This window comes from Megascapheus bottae, chromosome 22, assembly GCF_031878675.1.
Source record: "Megascapheus bottae isolate mThoBot1 chromosome 22, mThoBot2.hap1, whole genome shotgun sequence".
Taxonomy (NCBI): domain Eukaryota; kingdom Metazoa; phylum Chordata; class Mammalia; order Rodentia; family Geomyidae; genus Megascapheus; species Megascapheus bottae.
Window position 1 is genome coordinate 13,985,612 of NC_143530.1, and position 18,653 is coordinate 14,004,264.

The window sequence follows — 18,653 nt, forward strand, 5'->3', positions numbered from 1 at the left end:
GCTGGTGCCTGACCGGAGCGCGGCGGCGCGGCCCGCGGAGTAGTGGAGCCGGATCCTCACAGCCCTGTCTGCGCCCCGCGCATGCTCTCGTGAGCTCGGCAGGCAGCGGCGGTGGGGGCCGGTGCCCGAGGCAGACCGGGCGGGTCAGTGCCTGCACTCTCAGGCGGGCGCACGGCCGCCCTGGCCCTGCAGTCCCGGAAACGCTCTCTGTCACAAAGGGGGGGTGGAAACACGTGGGTGCAGGCTGCTCCTGCGGCGGTCGCCGAGAGCTGGGGTCCCCGGAGAACCGCCCACCTTCTCCGCCAGCCCCCTCCTCTGCCCCGGCCTCCCCACCGGTCCCGGCGCGGCAGGCGCCGGCTGCCAGGCGGACTCCGGCTCCGCGACACCACCTGCCTCCAGTACGTCCACGCGGCCTGCTCCCGGGGGCCCCACACTCCAGAGGCCCGGCCCCCGTGGGGCTCCCCGCCACTCTGAGGGCCAGACCCTCTGCTTCTTCGGACGGCTGCGTCGGAACGGCACTGTGAGGGACCCTTTTCCTGCGGTGTCGGACTTGCAGGGTCCCTCAGCCTCCCCCTGTCTCTCCTCCTCAGGTCTGTCATCTCGTTCGGACCTCCGCAAGACCATGTCCATCCTCTACGTCTCCCCTCATCCAGATGCCTTCCCCAGCCTCCGCGCCCTCATTGCGGCTCGCTATGGGGAGGCTGGCGAAGGGCCGGGCTGGGGAGGACCCCACCCTCGCATCTGTCTCCAGCCACCCCCTACCAGCCGGACTCCCTTTCCCCCACCTCGCCTGCCAGCCCTGGAGCAGGGACCCGGTGGCCTCTGGGTGTGGGGAGCCACGGCTGTGGCCCAGCTACTGTGGCCAGCAGGACTAGGAGGCCCTGGAGGAAGCCGAGCAGCTGTCCTTGTCCAACAGTGGGTCAGTTATGCGGACACAGAGCTCATACCAGCTGCCTGTGGGGCAACACTACCAGCTCTGGGACTCCGAAGCCCTGCTCAGGACCCCCAGGTGAGAGGAAGGAGGCAAGGATTGGAATGGATTATGAGACAGGAAAATAGATATAGGAAAAGACTGATCATATCCCGGTTTGCAATGTTTTTGAAGTGGAGCCTTGGTCTTCTTGTGTCTCTGAAAAGTGATGTAATACCTTCACTGCTGGTTTAATAGAATTAAAAGGTGTTCAAATCACATTGTGTAGTGCCACTTTAAAGTCGGTAAGTAAAAATTTGATAGCTGAAATTGATGAGGATAGAGTTTGTTTTTATTTGAGGTCAGTCCTCATTCTGTCTCTTGGTGGCTAATTGGAGACAGTAGTAGTATGGACTTTTTTTTTCCCAACCTGGCTTTGAATCACAATGCTTAGATCTCAGTCTCCTGAGTAGCTAGCTAGGTGTAAGCTACCAGGATTCTAACTAAGCCTTGGTTACTTTGGATTATAGTTAAAAGAGTGGTTAAGGGAAAGGTGATAGTTGCTGAGAGGAGATAAGGGAAAATGGCAATGATGAGGAAGGGAAGTAAGTGAGAAATGATAACACCCCTGTGGAAACCAAATCCTTGTAGAGCAGGGCTATTCCTTATTGTACTTAAAATTTTGCCTTCTGGGGCTGGGAGTGTAGCCTAGTGGTAGAGTGCTCCCCTAGCGTGTATGAAGCCCATTGGTACTATGGGTCAAGTGAGAGAACGCTAGCCTTGAAAAAACTCAAAGACAGTAGCCAGGCCCTGAGTTCAAGCCCTAGGACTGACAAAAACAAATAAAACTGTGCTTCCTGCAGGGTAATTGTAGCTACTGAGGAGGTAAAGATCTGAGAATCACAGTTCAAAGCCAAACTGGGTAGGAAAGTTCATAGACTTTTTTTTTTTGTGTGCCAGTACTGGCTTGAACTCAGGGTCTGAGTACTGTCCTTGGGCTTTCTCAAGCTTAAACTCTACCACTTGAGCCTCAGCACCACTTATGGCTTTTTCTAAGTATGTGGTACCAAGGAGTCAAACCTGGGTCTTCGTGCATGCCACTCTACCACCAGGCCAAACTCCCGGCCCCTTTTCTTTTTTTTTTTTTTTTTTTTTGGCCCCTTTCTCTTTCTGGCCCCGCTCGCTCCGGCCCTGAAACATTACACTTTATTTATTTTTTTTTTTTTGCCAGTCCTGGGCTTGAGCTCAGGGCCTGAGCACTGTCCTTGGACTTTCTCAAGGCTAGAGCTCTACCACTTGAGCCTCAGCACCACTTCCGGCTTTTTTTTCTATGTATGTGGTACCGAGGAATCGAACCCGGGTCTTCATGCATGCTAGGCAAGCACTTTAACCACTAGGCCAAACTCTCGGCCTCCCGGCCCCTTTTCTATGCATGTAGCACAGAGGCATTGAACCCTGGTCTTCATGCATGCTAGGCAAGCACTCCACCACGAGGCCAAACTTCTGGCCCCGTCATGAGACTCTTATCTTCAGTTAATCACCAAAAAGCTGGAATTAGAGCTGTGGCTCAAGTGGTAGAGTGCTAACCATAAGCAAAACAACTCAGGGAGAGTGTCTACATCCTGAGTTCAGGATCTGAGCTCCAGGACCAGCCAGAACAAAACTGTGTCCCTTGAAGCATAGCAGCAAATTGTGAATGCTAGTATTTCTGAAGAGAGGACTGGACAAATGAATGGAGACCTGGGCTTACTTTCTCATACCTTGATCTCCTAGCTGAAAGAGAGTGCTTTTCTCCTTCAAGTTCTGCTCTCCACTGACATGTTTTTCATAGAAGTTCAGAAAAAAAGCCGGAGGCTGAGATCTGAAATCAAGGTTCAAAGTTCAAAGCCAGTCCGGGTACAAAAGGATCTGAGACTCATCTCCAGTTAACCTCTAGAAAATGGGAAGTGGGGCTTGGCTCAAGGGCAGTAGTCTTGAGCTAAAGAGCTCAGGGACAGCACCCAGGCTCAACAATAGGGTGGTAACCTTGAGCTGAAGGGCTGGGACAGTGCCCACACTGAGTTCAAGTCCCATGATCCCCCCACACACACAAAAAAAAAAAGTTCAGAAAAAATAGAATAATATATCATGTATCAGCTCATTTGTTCTTCCTTTAGTGGGAAATATTCATTGTTCCCTGAACCCTGCAATTACTAGGTTTCCTCATGTAATTCTTACTCCAACTTTCATGCTTAATATATTTCATCTGGCAAATACAACAAAAAGTGTTCAGTAGGGAGTTGTTGGATAAATGAAAAACACATAGATTTGCATATAACAGCTGTACTTTTTCAGGGCACCTTGCTATGCTCACACTCTTACATTTAGAAAGTGGGTTTTTAGGTTTTGGTTTTAGTTTTGGTTTTTTGGTTGGTGGTGGGGCTTGAACTTGAGGCCTGGGCGCTGTCCCTGAGCTCTTTTGCTCAAGGCTAGCCCTTTACCACTTTGAGCCACAGTGCCACTTCCAGTTTTCTGTTGATCCATTGGAGATAAGAATCTCACAGGGCTGAACGAATCATGATCCTCAGATGTCAGGCTCCTGAGTAGCTAGGAGTGTAGGCGTGACCCAACAGTTCCCAGATTAGAAGTATTTTTGTTATGACCATTTGAATGAAGAAGGAACTGGCCTCGGATGATGACTTTGGGGAGAGAAGGAAAGCCATGTAGAATGGGATATGTAGGTGATTGGTGTGAGATTGAAGTGGGCAAGCTTTGTTTCACAGCCCTTTTTCTTCTTACTAGGCTGCACTGGGAGCCCTGGGTAAGGCCCTGAGCCCTTTGGAGGAGTGGCTTCGGCTGCACACCTACCTGGCTGGAGATGCCCCCACTCTGGCTGACCTGGCTGCTGTGACAGCCTTGCTGCTACCTTTCCGATACGTAAGTCACTTGAACCTAGGAGGAGGAACCAGAGCACTTTCATTAGACTTCACTGTAGGGTGACTGAGATAGTCATTTTTGTTCCCTGACAGGTCCTGGACCCCTCTGCCCGCCGGATCTGGGGTAATGTGACTCGCTGGTTTACCACTTGTGTCCGGCAGCCAGAGTTCCGGGCCGTACTGGGAGAAGTGGTTCTATATACAGGAGCCAGGTCTCTCTCTCAACAGCCAGGTGAGGGGGGATTGGGGCTGGAGTTAGGGCTTTTCTGAGGTCTGCCATGTAATCCACAGTCATCCCCTCTCTCTCTCTCTCTCTCTCTCTCTCTCTCTCTCTCTCTCTCTCTCTCTCTCTCTCGTGTGTGTGTGTGTGTGTGTGTGTGTGTGTGTGTGTGTGTGTGTGTGTCCGTGTCCGTGTGTCCGTCCGTCCTCAGGGCCTGAGTGCGGTCCCTAAGCTTTTGTGCTCAAGGTTAGTGTGCTACCACTTGAGCCACAGTGCCACTTCTGGCTTTTTCTCTGTATGTGGTACCAAGCAAGGAATTGGACCCAGGGCTTCACGCATGCTAGGCAAGCAATCTATCATAAGACCACACTCCTGGCCCCTTTTGCGCTTTTGGCTTTTTTTTTTTTTTTTTAATGTTTAATTGGTGATAAGAGTTTCACAGACTTTCCAGACTTTCCTACTTTGGCTGGCTTTGAACCTCAGTCCTCAGATCTTAACCTCTTGAGTAGCTAGGATTACAGGTGTGAGCCACCAGCGCCCAACCCACACAGTGCATTTTCTTTCTTTTCTTTTCTTTTCTTTCTTTCTTTCTTTTTTTCTTTCTCTATCTCTCTTTTCTTTCCTTTCTTTCTTTCTTTCTTTCTTTCTTTCTCTATCTCTCTTTTCTTTCCTTTCTTTCTTAAAAAGAAAGAAAAAGAGCTTGAACTCTGGACCTGGGCACTGTCCCTGTGCTCTTCAGCTCAAGGCTAGTGCTCTACCATATGAGCCACAATGCCACTTCCAGTTTTCTGATGGTTGACTGGAGATAAGAGTCTCATGGACTTCCTGGGATCCTAAGCTCTCAGCCTCCTGAGTAGCTAGAATTACAGACGTGAGCCACCAGCACCTGGCTTCACACTCTCTTATCTTGGGAATGACTGACTCACTGGGGCTGTGGGAGTGTGAGGTGGAAGGTCAGCTCTCCATAGTCATTGGGCAGCTGAAATAGCCCTGTTGGCAGAGAGTCCCCAGCAGGCTGAGTCTGTGCCTCTCTTCAGGTCCCGAGGCCCCTGCGCCCCCCAAAACAGCTGCTCAACTCAAAAAAGAGGCAAAGAAACGGGAGAAGCTAGAGAAATTCCAACAGAAGCAGAAAAACCAACAGCAGCAGCCACCCCCTGGAGAGGTGAGGCAAGGGAGGAGTTCACAGAAGGATGGGTTCCGTGTGGGGTGGCTGACCTCTAGCTTGTTCTTTCTCCCTCCCAAGCAAAAGAAAGCAAAACCAGAGAAGAAGGAGAAACGGGAGCCTGGAGTCATTACCTATGACCTTCCAACCCCACCTGGGGAAAAGAAAGGTACTAGGAGGGAAAAGGGCGCCTCCCCTTACCTCCCTTTAGCTGCTCCCTCGCAGGTTTTCTCCCCTTGCTGCCCTGTCCTGACTTCTTCCAGGTTTTGTAAGGGTTTGCAGGACATCAGATGCCTGCGCCAGAGGCTCTAGTCCTTCTGTGCTGGCTGGTCCCTCCCCAGCTGCGCCCAGCCTCAGCGCTGAGGTCTTCCTTCCTCTCCCCCAGATGTCAGTGGCCCCATGCCGGACTCCTACAGCCCTCAGTATGTGGAGGCGGCCTGGTACCCTTGGTGGGAGCAGCAGGGCTTCTTCAAGCCGGAATATGGGGTGAGCAGTCATTGTCTCCAAGGCCTCAAGGAGAATGGAGTGGGGAAGGGTACCAGAGGAGCCATGGCCTGGGAGGGGGCTAGGTGAGGTGACATGAGACCTTAGCATGTGCTCATCCTTCTCCGTCATCAGCGTCCTAACGTGTCAGCACCAAATCCCCGAGGGGTCTTCATGATGTGCATCCCACCCCCCAACGTGACAGGCTCACTGCACCTGGGTCATGCGCTCACCAACGCCATCCAGGACTCCCTGACTCGATGGTGAGCTCCTGTCTGCACCTCCAGCTAGTGCCCTCTGCCCTCCCTGGCTCCTCTTTCCGGACAAGGCCTGTGTTGGGCTTGTTCTGCCCTGCAGTAGCACTGTACCTCCTCTCCAGACTCCCATCAGATCACTTGGCTGCTTCTCCTACTCAAGTAATCTCATCCTGCGCAGCGCTTGAGTTCACCAGCTCCTCCTCGTCTTTGTCTACTAAGAAAAAACATTATACTTTTTTTTAAATGGTGGTAGAAATTGAACTAAGAGACTCGTGCATGTGAAATATACACTTCCATCACCGAGCTATACCTCCCAGTCCAGAAGAATTTTTTTGGGGGGGGGAGGGTGGGATTAGGGGGGTTATGTTCTTGAGCTCTTCAGCTCAAGGCCACCGCTCTACCCTTGAACCAACTCCTACTTCCCATTTTCTAGAAGTTAATTGGAGATAAAAGTCTCAGGTCCTTTTGTGCCTGGGCTGACTTTGAACCTTGATCCTCAGATCTCAGCCTCCTGAGTAGCTAAGATTACAGAGCCACCGCATCCCCTGGCCTCAGTGGAATAAATTTGCATCAACATTTTAGAATAAAAATTACTCTTGAAGGACCAGGAGTTTGGCCTAGTGGTAGAGTTCCTGCCTAGCATGCATAAAGACCGGGGTTTGATTCCTCGGTTACCATATACATAGAAAAAGCCAGAAGTGGTGCTCTGGCTCAAGTAGTAGAGCGCTAACCTTGAGAAAGCCCCAAAGACAGTGCTCCAGCTTTGAGTTCAAGCCCCAGGACTGGCAAAAAAAAAATTTAATTAAAAAAAAAAATTTGAGGCCCAAACATGGTGGTACATGCCTGCAATCCCAGCTATTCAGGCAGCGTAGGTAAGGAGGTTCACAGCCCAAAAGTGGACTCAGAAAATGTGTAATACCCTTTTTGAAGAACAACTAAAGCAAAAAAGGGCTGGGGATATGGCTGAAATGTTAGAGTACCTCCCTAGAAAGCCCTGGGCTCTGAGCTCAAAACCCTAGTATTAGGGAAAAAACAAAAATGGCCTGAAGTAAAAACTTAAATGACTTTATCAATAGATTTTAAAAAAACAAGTGAATTGTTAACTTTATATTTTTCCTTCTCACTCAGGTAGTAAGGGCATTTTTCTTTTTCTTTCTTCTTTCTTCTTTTTTTTTTTTTGCCAGTCCTAGGGCTTAAACTCGGCCTGGCACTGTCCTTGGATATTTTTTGCTCAAGGCTAGTGTTCTTGAGCCATAGCACCATGTCGACTTTTTCTGAGAATGTGGTACCAAGGAATTGAACCTCGGGCTTTGTGCATGCTAGGTGAGCACTCTACCACTAGGCTACACTCCTCACCAAGTATTTTTCTATAAATATTACTAACTTTTTTGTTGTGTTGGTCCTGGGGCTTGAGCCTGGGGCTAGGTGTCGTCCCTGAGCTCTTTTTGGTCAAGGCTAGCATTCTACCACTTTGAGCCACAGCATCACTTCTTTTCTGGTAGTTATTGGAGAAAAGAGTCTCACAAACTTTCCTGCTCTGGCTGGCTTTCAACCAAAATCCTTCAGAACTCAGCCTCCTGAATTACGGGCATGAGCCCCTGTGCCCAGCTCCTAACTTTTTTCTCTGTGTCAGTACTGGGTCTTAAACTCAGGACCTGCGTACTGTCCTTTAGCTTTTCTGCTCAAGGCTGTCGCTCTGCCACTTGAAACATACCTCTAATTCTGGCTATTTATTAAGTAGTCGATTAGAGACAAGAATCTCATGGAGTTTTCTATACAGGCTGACTTTAAACTGTGATTCTCAGATCTCAGCCTCCTTTATAACTAGGCTTAAAGGTATGAGCAACCCGCTCCTGGCCACCATGACACAATGGGTGCCACCATGACACAATGGGTGCGTGCGTGCACATGTGTGTGTGTGTTTAACCAAATTTATATGAGCTTTCAAGAGTTGCTTTAGTGAAACTTTTTATCTTTGTTATATTTTTCTTCTTTGTACTGCTGGACCTCATGCATGATAAGCACAGTCCCAGCCCCATGTTTTATTAATACCTAACAGCGATCTTGGAAAGTATTAAGTGGGGATTTTCTGGCGTATAAGGATCAGTTCTTGAATATACTTCTGACTGTAAGGTCTGAACATGGTAGGGTAAAACCATGATCCTAGACATTTGATGAATCATTAAAAGTAATGTATGAATGTTACAGGTTTTTTCTTTCTTTGTTTTTTTTTTTTTTTGTTGTTGTTGTTATTGTATTGCCAGTCGTGGGGCTTGGACTTAGGGCCGGAGCACTGCCCTTGGATTTTTTCTCAAGGCGAGAGCTCTACCACTTGAGCCACAGCACCACTTCCAGCTTTTTCCTATGTATGTGGTACCGAGGAATTGAACCCCAGTCTTTGTGCATGCTAAGCAAGTACTCTACCACTAGGCCAAATTCCAAGCCCCTGTTACAGGTTTTTTGTGGTAATTTTCTCTCTACCAGTTTTTGTTGTTATTTGGGTTTTGAGCTTTTGGGGTTTTGTGGGTTGTTTTTTTGGTTGGGTTTTTTTCTTTTTTGATACTAGGGATTTTGAATCCAGTAAAGTATGACTCTAGCCATTCAATGAGCCATTAAAAGTAATATATGAGAATGTTACAGTTTTTTGTAGTAATTTTCTCTCCTGTACTTTTTATTGTTGTTTATTTTGTTTGTTTTTTTCTTTTTTGGTATTGGGGATTGGACCTAGGACATTGTACTTGCTAGGCAAATACATTGCCACTGTGCTACATTCCACCCCTCTCCACCACTTTTATGTACCTAGTAATTTTAAAAGTGTTATGTACAAAACATATTACTGTCTTTCCAGTTAGTATCCTGTTTTGTTCCCTAAAACATTTGATCCAAAATGGACTAGTGCTCCTTTTTTTAAAAAAAAACTCTGCTTAGAGGTAGTTTCTGGCATTTTAGCTTCAATCTAGCCAATTCTCATTAATGTTCTTTGTGGATGTAGCTTCTGTATCTTGCTACAGAAGGTCTCTCCTTCAAATTTATAGATATGTTACTGATGTTATTTTTTTCCTTTTTTTTTTTTAGTGGGGGCGCTGTCCCAGAGCCCTTCACTCAAGGTTACTACCCTACTCTTGGGCCTGGGCACTGTCCCTGAGCTTTTTAGCTCAAGGCTACCATCCTACCCTTGAGCCAAGCCCCACATCCCATTTTCTTGAAGTTAATTGGAGATAAGAGTCTTAGGTCCTTTTGTGCTCGGGCTGACTTAGAACCTTGATCCTCAGATCTCAGCCTCCTGAGTAGCTAGGATTACAGGCATGAGCCGCTACGCCCTGCTTTATTTTTTTTCCTTTTGCTTTTCCCTCCCAATTTTTGGAAACTTAAGTTCTAATGCATTTCTCATAATTTTAGTTGCTTATGTTGAGTAGTGTGTATAGAATTTACTTTTTTGTGACTGTAAAGTATATTTTTTCTTTTTTTTTTTGTAAAGTATATTTTTTCAAATAATTAGTTTATCTCAAACAAACTCACAGAATCCTTTATCCTACTTATACGGACTGCTGCCTTTTATCAATGCTCACTTTGCTCTGATCCATGTCCCCTACTGTTTGGCTCTCCTAATCTGTTACTTTCTTCCTGCTCGATACCCTATCTTCCTAAGCATAACTTTTTCACAATTGGCTATCTAATTGGACCAGACCTCCTCTTCATTCTTTTCTGGATTGCCTTGCCTGTTCTTGTGAATCTTCCCCTGATTAGATTTAGAATTCTAGGGTTCCAAGTCTACCCCACTTTCTTTCCTACATATCTGTTGACTCCCTGTCTAGGAGCCCCTGCTTCCTTTGCTGCCAGCCTCTGCCAGCCTGGCTCACCCTCTGACCTTCACACCCTCTCACAGGCACCGCATGCGTGGGGAGACCACCCTGTGGAACCCAGGCTGTGACCATGCAGGCATCGCCACCCAGGTAGTGGTGGAGAAGAAACTATGGCGAGAGCGGGGGCTGAACCGGCACCAGCTGGGCAGAGAGGCCTTTCTTCAGGAGGTCTGGAAGTGGAAGGAGGAGTGAGTACACCAGATTCATTGCTGCACACCCTGCAGCCCTGCCTCCCTATCCTTACCTGTGACCCCTGCCTGCAGGCCCATCCTCTCACAGATCCCAGGGGTCAGTTGAATCCAGTCCCTGATCAGTTTCAGGGCGGTGACTGGTGCTCACACCATCCTGTCAGTCCCCTCATGCTACTCTCAAGCCAGGCCTGAGTGCTGATCCCAGTCTTTCTGTCTGCTTAGAAAGGGTGACCGGATTTACCACCAGCTAAAGAAGCTTGGCAGCTCCTTGGACTGGGATCGAGCCTGTTTCACCATGGACCCAGTGAGCAGGCAGGGTCTCCACTGGGGTGGGAATGGGAGGCTTCTCACATGGGACAATGGATCATACACATATGCACACCCTCAGGAGACACCTGTGGCTGGGTTACCACAGAGGTCTTAGCTGGGAGTGCATCTCCCATCCACCAGATGTGCTGCTTAAGCTAGATTTCCCCAAGCAGGTGTTATCAGGCCACCTTCTCGTGGCACCTGAGTTCCCAGGATGCTTTGCAAACACCTGACTCCAGCTAGGTGTTTGCCCTGCTACCTCAGCATCCCCAGTCTTGTGTCCTGTGCTCGTGTTCCCCAAAGCCCTTCTCCCATTCAGGGAAAGTGCTGTTGTGTGCCACCCATTGGGAGACTGAACCAGCCACATGTCACTGGGTCTCAGTACCTTGGGAATGTCTGCCTGGCTCTGAGTACTAGGATCCAGTTCTCTGACCTCCCCCTATCCACCTAGAAATTATCAACAGCTGTGGTGGAAGCCTTTGTCCGGCTCCATGAAGAAGGTATCATCTACCGCAGTACCCGCCTGGTTAACTGGTCTTGTACACTCAACTCTGCCATCTCCGACATTGAGGTACACCCTCACCCCTTGGCCTTTTGCCTCTGTCCCTCACCCCAGCCACTGGGCCCTGCTCTGAATATCCATCTTACATATAGGTGGATAAGAAAGAGCTGACAGGCCGCACCCTACTCTCAGTACCTGGCTACAAGGAAAAAGTGGAGTTTGGGGTCCTTGTGTCCTTTGCCTACAAGATCGAAGGTTCAGGTGAGAGCCAAGGGCACTGAGGTCTGGGCGGGGTGGGTTGGGGAACAGGACCAGGACAGAAACCACAATGCCATTGTCACTCCAGACCACAACGAGGAGGTAGTGGTGGCAACCACTCGGATTGAGACCATGCTTGGAGATGTGGCTGTGGCTGTGCACCCCAATGACCCTAGATATAAGGTAAGGTGGGGTGCTGCTCACAGCTGGGATGCTGTCCTCGAAAGCTTCCACGTTTATGGGGCAAGGGAGGCGGGTACTGAGGCGCATGGCTGTGATCCAGGAAAATTGGATAAGAAGCTCTTCTTCTAGCTCTTTCCTCAGAGATCATTCAGGGGAGACTGAATGTTTTTTTGTTTTGTTTTGGTTTTTTTTTTTTGGTCGGTTGTAGGGCTTGAATCCTGGGCCAGGGCACTGTCCTTGGGCTTTCTCAAGGCTAGAGCTTTTCAGCTCAAGACTACCCCCTTACCCTTTGAGCCACAGCCCCACTTGTGGTTTTCTAGTGATTAATTGGAGATAAGAGTCTCCTGGACTTTAGTGCCTGGGCTGGCTTTGAATTTTGATCCTCATATCTTAGCCTCAGCCTCCTGAGTAGCTAGAATTACAGGGCGTGAGCCACTGTGTCAAGCTTTTTTTTTTTTTTTTTTGCCAGTCCTAGGGCTTGAGCTCAGGGCCTGAGCACTATCCTTGGGCTTTCTCAAGGATAGAGCTCTACCACTTGAGCCTCAGTACCATTTTCAGCTTTTTCTATATATGTAGTACTAAGGAATTGAACCCTGGTCTTCCTACATGCTAGGCAAGCACTTTACCACTAGGCCAAAGTCCTGGCCCCAGTTTGAGTGTTTTTGTTTGTTTGGTTTTTGTTTTTGCCAGTTCTAGGCTTGAGCTCAGAGCCTGAGCACTGTCCTTGGACTTTCTCAAGGCTAGAGCCTCAGCACATTTCTGGCTTTTTTCTTTTTCTTTTTTTTATATTTTTTATTGTAATTGATAAAAGGGTTACATGATATTTGCCAGATAGAAGGTGCATTAATTCACATACATTGATACCTTTTCACATGTCTTGGTACCCATTACTCTCCCCCCAACCCACCCATTTCTGGCTTTTTTCTATGTATGTGGTACCAAGGTCTTCGTGCATGCTAGGCAAGCATTCTACCAGTAGGCCAAACTTGCAGCCCCAGTTTGAGTGTTTTTAATTTAATCAGACTCAGGCACAGTCCTGTGTATTTTTTTCTTTTTAAAGTTTATTTTACCATATGATAGTTAACCAACAGTATAACTTAGCAGGACCCAATGCCTATGTGTGTATGCACGCATATGTGTGCATGTGTGTGTGCATGTGTGCTAATCCTGAGCTTGAACTCAGGCCCTGGATGTTGTCTTTAAGCTTTTTGTACTCCAGACTAGTTCTTACCACTTTTTTTTTCTTTGTTTTTATTTATTTATTTTTTATTTTGCCAGTCCTAGGGCTTAAACTGGGCCTGAGCACTGTCATTGGGTTTTCCTCAAGACTAGCACACTACCACTTGAGCCACAGCACTACTTCTAGCTTTTTCTGTGTATGTGGCACCAAGAAATCGAACCCAAAACTTCATGCATGCTTGGCAAACACTCTACCACTAGGCCAAACTCCCGGCCCTAGTTCTTTCCACTTCGAGCCATAAGTGGTGACTTCTGGCTTTTTTGGTAGTTAATTGGAGATTGTCTCCTGGACTTTCCTGCATGGGCTGGCTTTGAGCCACAGTCTTTCGATCTCAGCTTCCAGAGTAGGATTACATGTTGAGCCACCAATACCTGGCTTCTGTGGGCATTCGTTTCATTTCTGTCCCCAGCACCTGAAGGGGAAAAGCGTGGTCCACCCATTCCTGTCTCGGAGCCTCCCCATTGTGTTTGATGAGTTTGTGGACATGGAGTTTGGCACAGGTGAGCCAGGGGTCTGCTTGATGCTATTAAAAGAGGGGAGTCTACAAACCATACCTCAGCCCTCCTCTCCTCCCTCAAAGAGAAAATAATCTTCCCGAACAGGCAGGACTTGGGCTTGTTTCCTAAGTTAGGAAGCGTACTAGTGAAGTGGTGGCTGCAGTGGTCTCGGAGCCATTTCCTCAGCACGGGGGGCAAGTGTGGGAAGGAGCTTTGCAGTCACCTGGGGCCTGCCCTCATGTACTGCAGGGGCGGTGAAGATCACCCCTGCACATGACCAGAACGACTATGAGGTTGGGCAGCGGCATGGGCTGGAGGCCGTCAGCATCATGGACTCCCGGGGGGCCCTCATCAACGTGCCCCCACCTTTCCTGGTAAGGCTGCCAGGGCGTGGGTCCAGGTTAGAGGTGGCCGAGGGTTACCTAGGCATCACTATGACGGGCCTGTCTTCCAGAACATGCCCAGGTTTGAGGCCAGGAAGGCGGTGCTGGCAGCACTGAAAGAGCAGGGACTGTTTCGTGGCATTGAGGACAACCCCATGGTGGTGCCGCTTTGCAGGTAAGGGGGCCGGGGGAGGATGGGCAAGGGAAGGGGGGTGAGAGTTCCTGGGGCTCACTGCCTGGCCTCCCAACACCCCTTGTGCCGCTAGCCGTTCCAAGGATGTGGTGGAGCCTCTGCTCAAGCCGCAGTGGTACGTGCGTTGTGGGGAGATGGCCCAGGCTGCCAGCGCTGCTGTGACCCGAGGTGACCTCCGTATCCTGCCTGAAGCCCATCAGCGGACGTGGCATTCCTGGATGGACAACATCCGGTATGTAGACCCTCCAAGTGGGGAGAGTGTAGCTGAGCGAGGGTACGGGCCCAGGCAGCGCTCCTCAGCTTCCCTGCTTCCTTGTGTCGCCCTTTGCAGGGACTGGTGCATTTCCCGGCAGCTGTGGTGGGGTCATCGTATTCCAGCCTACTTCATTACTGTCAGTGATCCCGCAGTGCCCCCTGGGAAGGTGAGAATGGGACAAGGCTGAATATGAGTGGGCACCATAGTTTGTTGAGCCCTTGGTTGGGGAGGCGACAGGGCAGAGGCATCCCTATTGGTACTCAGACCCCATCTGTGGCAGGACCCTGATGGGCGATACTGGGTGAGTGGACGCAGCGAGGCAGAGGCCCGGGAGAAGGCAGCCAAAGAGTTTGGAGTGTCCCCCGACAAGATCAGCCTCCAGCAAGGCAAGACAGGGCCTTCTGGATGGGAACAGCTGAGTCCCTTACCCTCACTGTCACCCCCTCTGATCACTGCCACCTCTCTGATCAGTGACCTTTGTTTTGTCCTTCCTCAGATGAGGATGTATTGGATACCTGGTTCTCTTCTGGCCTCTTCCCCTTCTCCATCTTGGGCTGGCCCCATCAGGTATGTTCCTGGGGCAAGCTAGGCTGCGGTGAGGTCGTGGAAGGGGATGCTTGGCTGCCCTTCACACCCTGCTCTGCTCCTAGTCAGAAGACCTCAGTGTGTTCTACCCAGGGACACTGCTGGAAACAGGTCATGATATCCTCTTCTTCTGGGTGGCCCGGATGGTCATGCTTGGCCTGAAGCTCACTGGCAGACTGCCTTTCAGAGAGGTAGGAAAATGACCAACCAAGACTTTCCTTACCCCACATGTGTGGGGACACAGGCTACCTTGGGGATAGCTGTCCTGTGAGTGGGCCTGACGTGTGGGGCTGAAAGCCAGCCTGGGCTTCACTCGGCAATCCCTGTGCCCTGGCCCAGGGTGAGGTGGCAGTACCAGCAATTGACTTAGAGCATGTGGGGAGCGAGAGGGGGAGGAAAGGGAGCTGAGGTCAGAGTGGGTAGAGCCTGACGGAAGGCACTGAGACTGGGAGAAAACTCATCCTCAGTGGCCTTCCCACTACCGTCTGCCTGCTCTGCAGGTCTACCTGCACGCTATCGTGCGTGATGCTCACGGCAGGAAGATGAGCAAGTCTCTAGGAAATGTCATCGACCCCCTAGATGTCATCCATGGAGTCTCCTTGCAGGTAGGGCGGGTGCTGGGCCAGCTGAGAACGGCCGTGGGCTGTGGGCACAGCTGCCTGACTACCTGACTGCTCCTCCCTCACTTTCAGGGCCTTCATGACCAGTTGCTGAACAGTAACCTGGATCCCAGCGAGGTGGAGAAGGCTAAAGAAGGGCAGGTATGGAGGGCAGGGCCTTGGGGTGGAGCCCAGCAGAAGGTGGGCTGAGCTGACCAGGGACACCCCTCTGTGTGCCTCCTGCTGTAGAAGGCCGACTTCCCAGTCGGGATTCCCGAGTGTGGCACCGATGCCCTCCGATTTGGACTCTGCGCCTATACGTCCCAGGGTATGGCCCCCACTCCTCAGCTGCTGTAGCCTCCTTCCTCGAGTTCTTCCCCCTCACCGCCGCCCTGGGACCCTGTGGGCCTGGCTAGGACTCATGCTCACCCATCCCCAGGGCGGGACATCAACCTGGATGTGAACCGGATTCTGGGTTACCGCCACTTCTGCAACAAGCTCTGGAATGCCACCAAGTTTGCCCTCCGTGGCCTCGGGAAGGGTTTTGTGCCCTCACCCACCTCCAAGGTAAGGGCCTGGTAGGTGGGAAAGTCGGTAACTCCCATGTCACAGGGGCTGCGTCTCTGCCTCTTAGGCGCTCAGCAGAGTCCATTGTGATGGAAGGACAGTAGCCAAAAGGGCCTCCCCATTGCACATGGGATAGATAGATAAAAGCAGGCCCTTGCAGGCTTTGGTTCCTCCTGATGGGGTAGGGCCCGGACACATGCCCCGGCACTTTGGGCCCCACAGGAATTCCCTTTGGGGTCTGGCTCCCTCTCGCCGGGCATATGGAGGCCTGATGCTCATAGGCTTTGCTCCCCCAGCCTGGAGGCCACGAGAGCCTGGTGGACCGCTGGATCCGCAGCCGGCTGACCGAGGCTGTACGGCTCAGCAACGAAGGTTTCCAGGCCTACGATTTCCCAGCCATCACCACTGCTCAATACAGCTTCTGGCTCTATGAGCTGTGTGACGTGTACTTGGTGAGAAACAAAGCAGTGGGGTGGGGCCTGGGGGCAGCAGAGCCGGGCTCTGAGGTTGAGCCCACCTGATCTCTCCCCATCCTCACAGGCACATGGAGGGCTTGAGGTTAGATCCCTGCTCTGAGCCTCGTGCCTCCCCATTTCCCCTAGGAGTGCATAAAACCTGTACTGAACGGAGTGGACCAGGCAGCAGCTGAATGCGCCCGCCAGACCCTCTACACCTGCCTGGACGTGGGCCTGCGGCTGCTCTCACCCTTCATGCCCTTTGTGACAGAGGAGCTGTTCCAGAGGCTTCCCCGACGGACACCACAAGCTCCCGCTAGCCTCTGCATTACCCCATATCCAGATCCTGCAGAGGTATGGGGTGCGGTCTGGAGAGAGTCTGGCCCACTCCACAGCCTCCTTCACCACCTCCTCCTCTCCCTTCTGCCCATAGTGCTCCTGGAAGGATGCTGAAGCAGAAGCCTCCCTTGACCTTGCGCTAAGCATCACTCGAGCTGTGCGCTCCCTGCGTGCTGACTACAACCTGACCCGGACCCGGCCCGACTGTGAGCTTCAGGCCCCGAGTCCCCTGCCCACTGAGTCCTACTTAGATACCAAGTGTCCAGTCTCCTTGGAGCCAGGCCTTACCTTCCTCCCTCCCTTGCAGGTTTCCTGGAAGTGGCTGATGAGGCCACAGGTGCTGTGGCATCTGCGGTGTCCGGATACGTGCAGACGCTGGCCAGCGCCGGGGTGGTGGCTGTCCTAGCCTTGGGGGCCCCTGCACCCCAGGGCTGTGCTGTGGCCCTGGCCTCTGACCGCTGCTCCATCCACCTGCAGCTGCAGGGACTAGTAGATCCAGCCCGGGAACTGGGGAAGCTGCAGGCCAAGCGAAGCGAGGCACAGAGACAGGCCCAGCGTCTGCGGGAGCGCCGTGCTGCCTCGGGCTACTCTGTCAAGGTGCCCCTCGAAGTCCAGGAGGCAGACGATGCCAAGGTGCTTGCTGCGTGCCGTGCAGGGCTTGGGCGGGGGACATTTCAGCCTCTTCCTGTCTTCAAATTCTGGCGTGAGGCTGGACTCTGCCAGTCCTGCACAATCCGTGGGGGAGTCAATCCCTGACCACTTGAGCATGGAATTCCCTCCCTGTACGACGAGGGGCAGCCAGGGCCCATACCCCATTCCTGGTCATGCAGCAGAATGGGCAGAGATAGATTTAGAACCAGACTCATAGTAGCGTGCCCTGTCACCCAGAACATCAAAATTCACTTCAGGGACTGAGCTTGGCACTCACGTGCCGTCCAGCTCCAAGTGTACAACGCATTTCTGCTTGCATAGCCCACGGGGCTGATCCAGCGATCCAGGCTTGCCTCCTGGTATGGCCCCTCCTGCACGCCCTCTGCCTCTGGCTCCTCCTTGAGAATCAGTGGGTAAACTGCTTGGACCAGAGAGAAACAGTGAGAGTGTTGATGAAGTACAGTTCAGCGGATTCTGTTCTTCCAGGGTCCTCTGCAGGCAGTCACTGTGTATGCATGTGTGTATTCTGGTCCTAGGGTTTGAATTCGAGGCCTGGCACTGTCACTTAGGATTTTTGCTCAAGGCTACCACTTGAACCCCAGCTCAGTTTCTGGCTTTTTAGTGCTTTACTCATGGACTTCTCCTGCCCAGCTTCCTGGGCTAGCTTTGACCTGAGATCCACAGATCTCAGCCACTTGAGTAGCTAGGATTATGGGCATGAGCAGCCAGTACCTAGCTAGCCTTTTGTAAGTGAAGAGCAGCCAGCTCTCTCCTGCCCAGGTGGGGTATTCAATAGGGCATTTCCACAAGGTCCCCTGTTCTTGAGCCCTGACCACCCTGAAAAGAAGGCCCAGTGTCAGGGTCATGGCTGAGGGAGGGGTCTGCTGGGTAGAGGACTTGAGGGTGGAACACCAGGTCCATCTCAGCTTGGACCCCTCTCTGTCCTGGGTGTTTGGTCCCCTCTCACGACTGGATTCTCACCACACTGCCCACTCTCATTGCCCTCCCCAGCTACAGCAGACAGAGGCAGAGCTCAGGAAGGTGGATGAGGCCATCGCCCTATTCCAGAAGATGCTGTGACACACCCAGCTCCAACCCTCAGGCTCCAGTGGTCCACCATGGGGCGGGCAGCAATAAAATATTTTGCCACAAACTCATCTCTTGTCTGTGCCTGTGGTAGGGGTCGGAGCAGGTGCAGGAGGCTGCCTTCTGGATGCTCAGAGGCTGCCGATGCCTCTGGAGGCTACAGGCTGGGAGCTGGGTGCTGGTGGGTAGAGATGCGTCTGCCGGGTCTGTCCCTGGCACTGTGCCAGGCCTGAGTCATGCTGCCGTGCCACTCCCTCCCTTCCTCCTCCCAGCGCTCCTCACCTCTGCACTGTGCCGCTGCTGCCCTGAGGCCTGCCCTGGTATCATCCTGGTGCGGCCTGCTGCTGTGGTCCTGGGTGGGCATGAATGGAGGGTAAGCGCCTGCCTGGCCTGCCTGCCCCCTTGCTGAGGCTTCCCTCCCCCACATTGGGATCCAGTTAATTATAACTCTGACCTAAGTGCCCTGTGATGCCACGCCTCAGCCAGCCCTGCTCAGGAGAGCCAGCAACCAGGTAGGAGAGACGCTGAGGGAGACATGTCCTGTCTCAG

General features: G+C 51.6%; 1 protein-coding gene across 1 annotated transcript; it reads left to right on the forward strand.

Annotated features, from left to right (window-relative positions):
* The first annotated feature begins 203 nt into the window (after positions 1 to 203).
* Vars1 (valyl-tRNA synthetase 1) lies at positions 204 to 18,171 on the forward strand. Its single transcript, XM_090356056.1, has 30 exons — positions 204 to 398; positions 591 to 1,009; positions 3,692 to 3,826; positions 3,919 to 4,057; positions 5,083 to 5,207; positions 5,289 to 5,376; positions 5,593 to 5,693; positions 5,826 to 5,953; positions 9,834 to 9,998; positions 10,224 to 10,305; positions 10,762 to 10,881; positions 10,965 to 11,073; positions 11,159 to 11,253; positions 12,903 to 12,993; positions 13,240 to 13,364; positions 13,445 to 13,548; positions 13,640 to 13,798; positions 13,898 to 13,988; positions 14,103 to 14,208; positions 14,319 to 14,389; positions 14,473 to 14,598; positions 14,908 to 15,012; positions 15,100 to 15,168; positions 15,256 to 15,334; positions 15,446 to 15,573; positions 15,870 to 16,025; positions 16,176 to 16,382; positions 16,462 to 16,573; positions 16,675 to 17,000; positions 18,030 to 18,171. The coding sequence occupies exons 2-30, from the start codon at positions 623 to 625 to the stop codon at positions 18,096 to 18,098; spliced, it is 3,798 nt and encodes a 1,265-aa protein (XP_090212182.1). The 5' UTR covers positions 204 to 398; positions 591 to 622; the 3' UTR covers positions 18,099 to 18,171.
* The last annotated feature ends 482 nt before the right edge of the window (positions 18,172 to 18,653 follow it).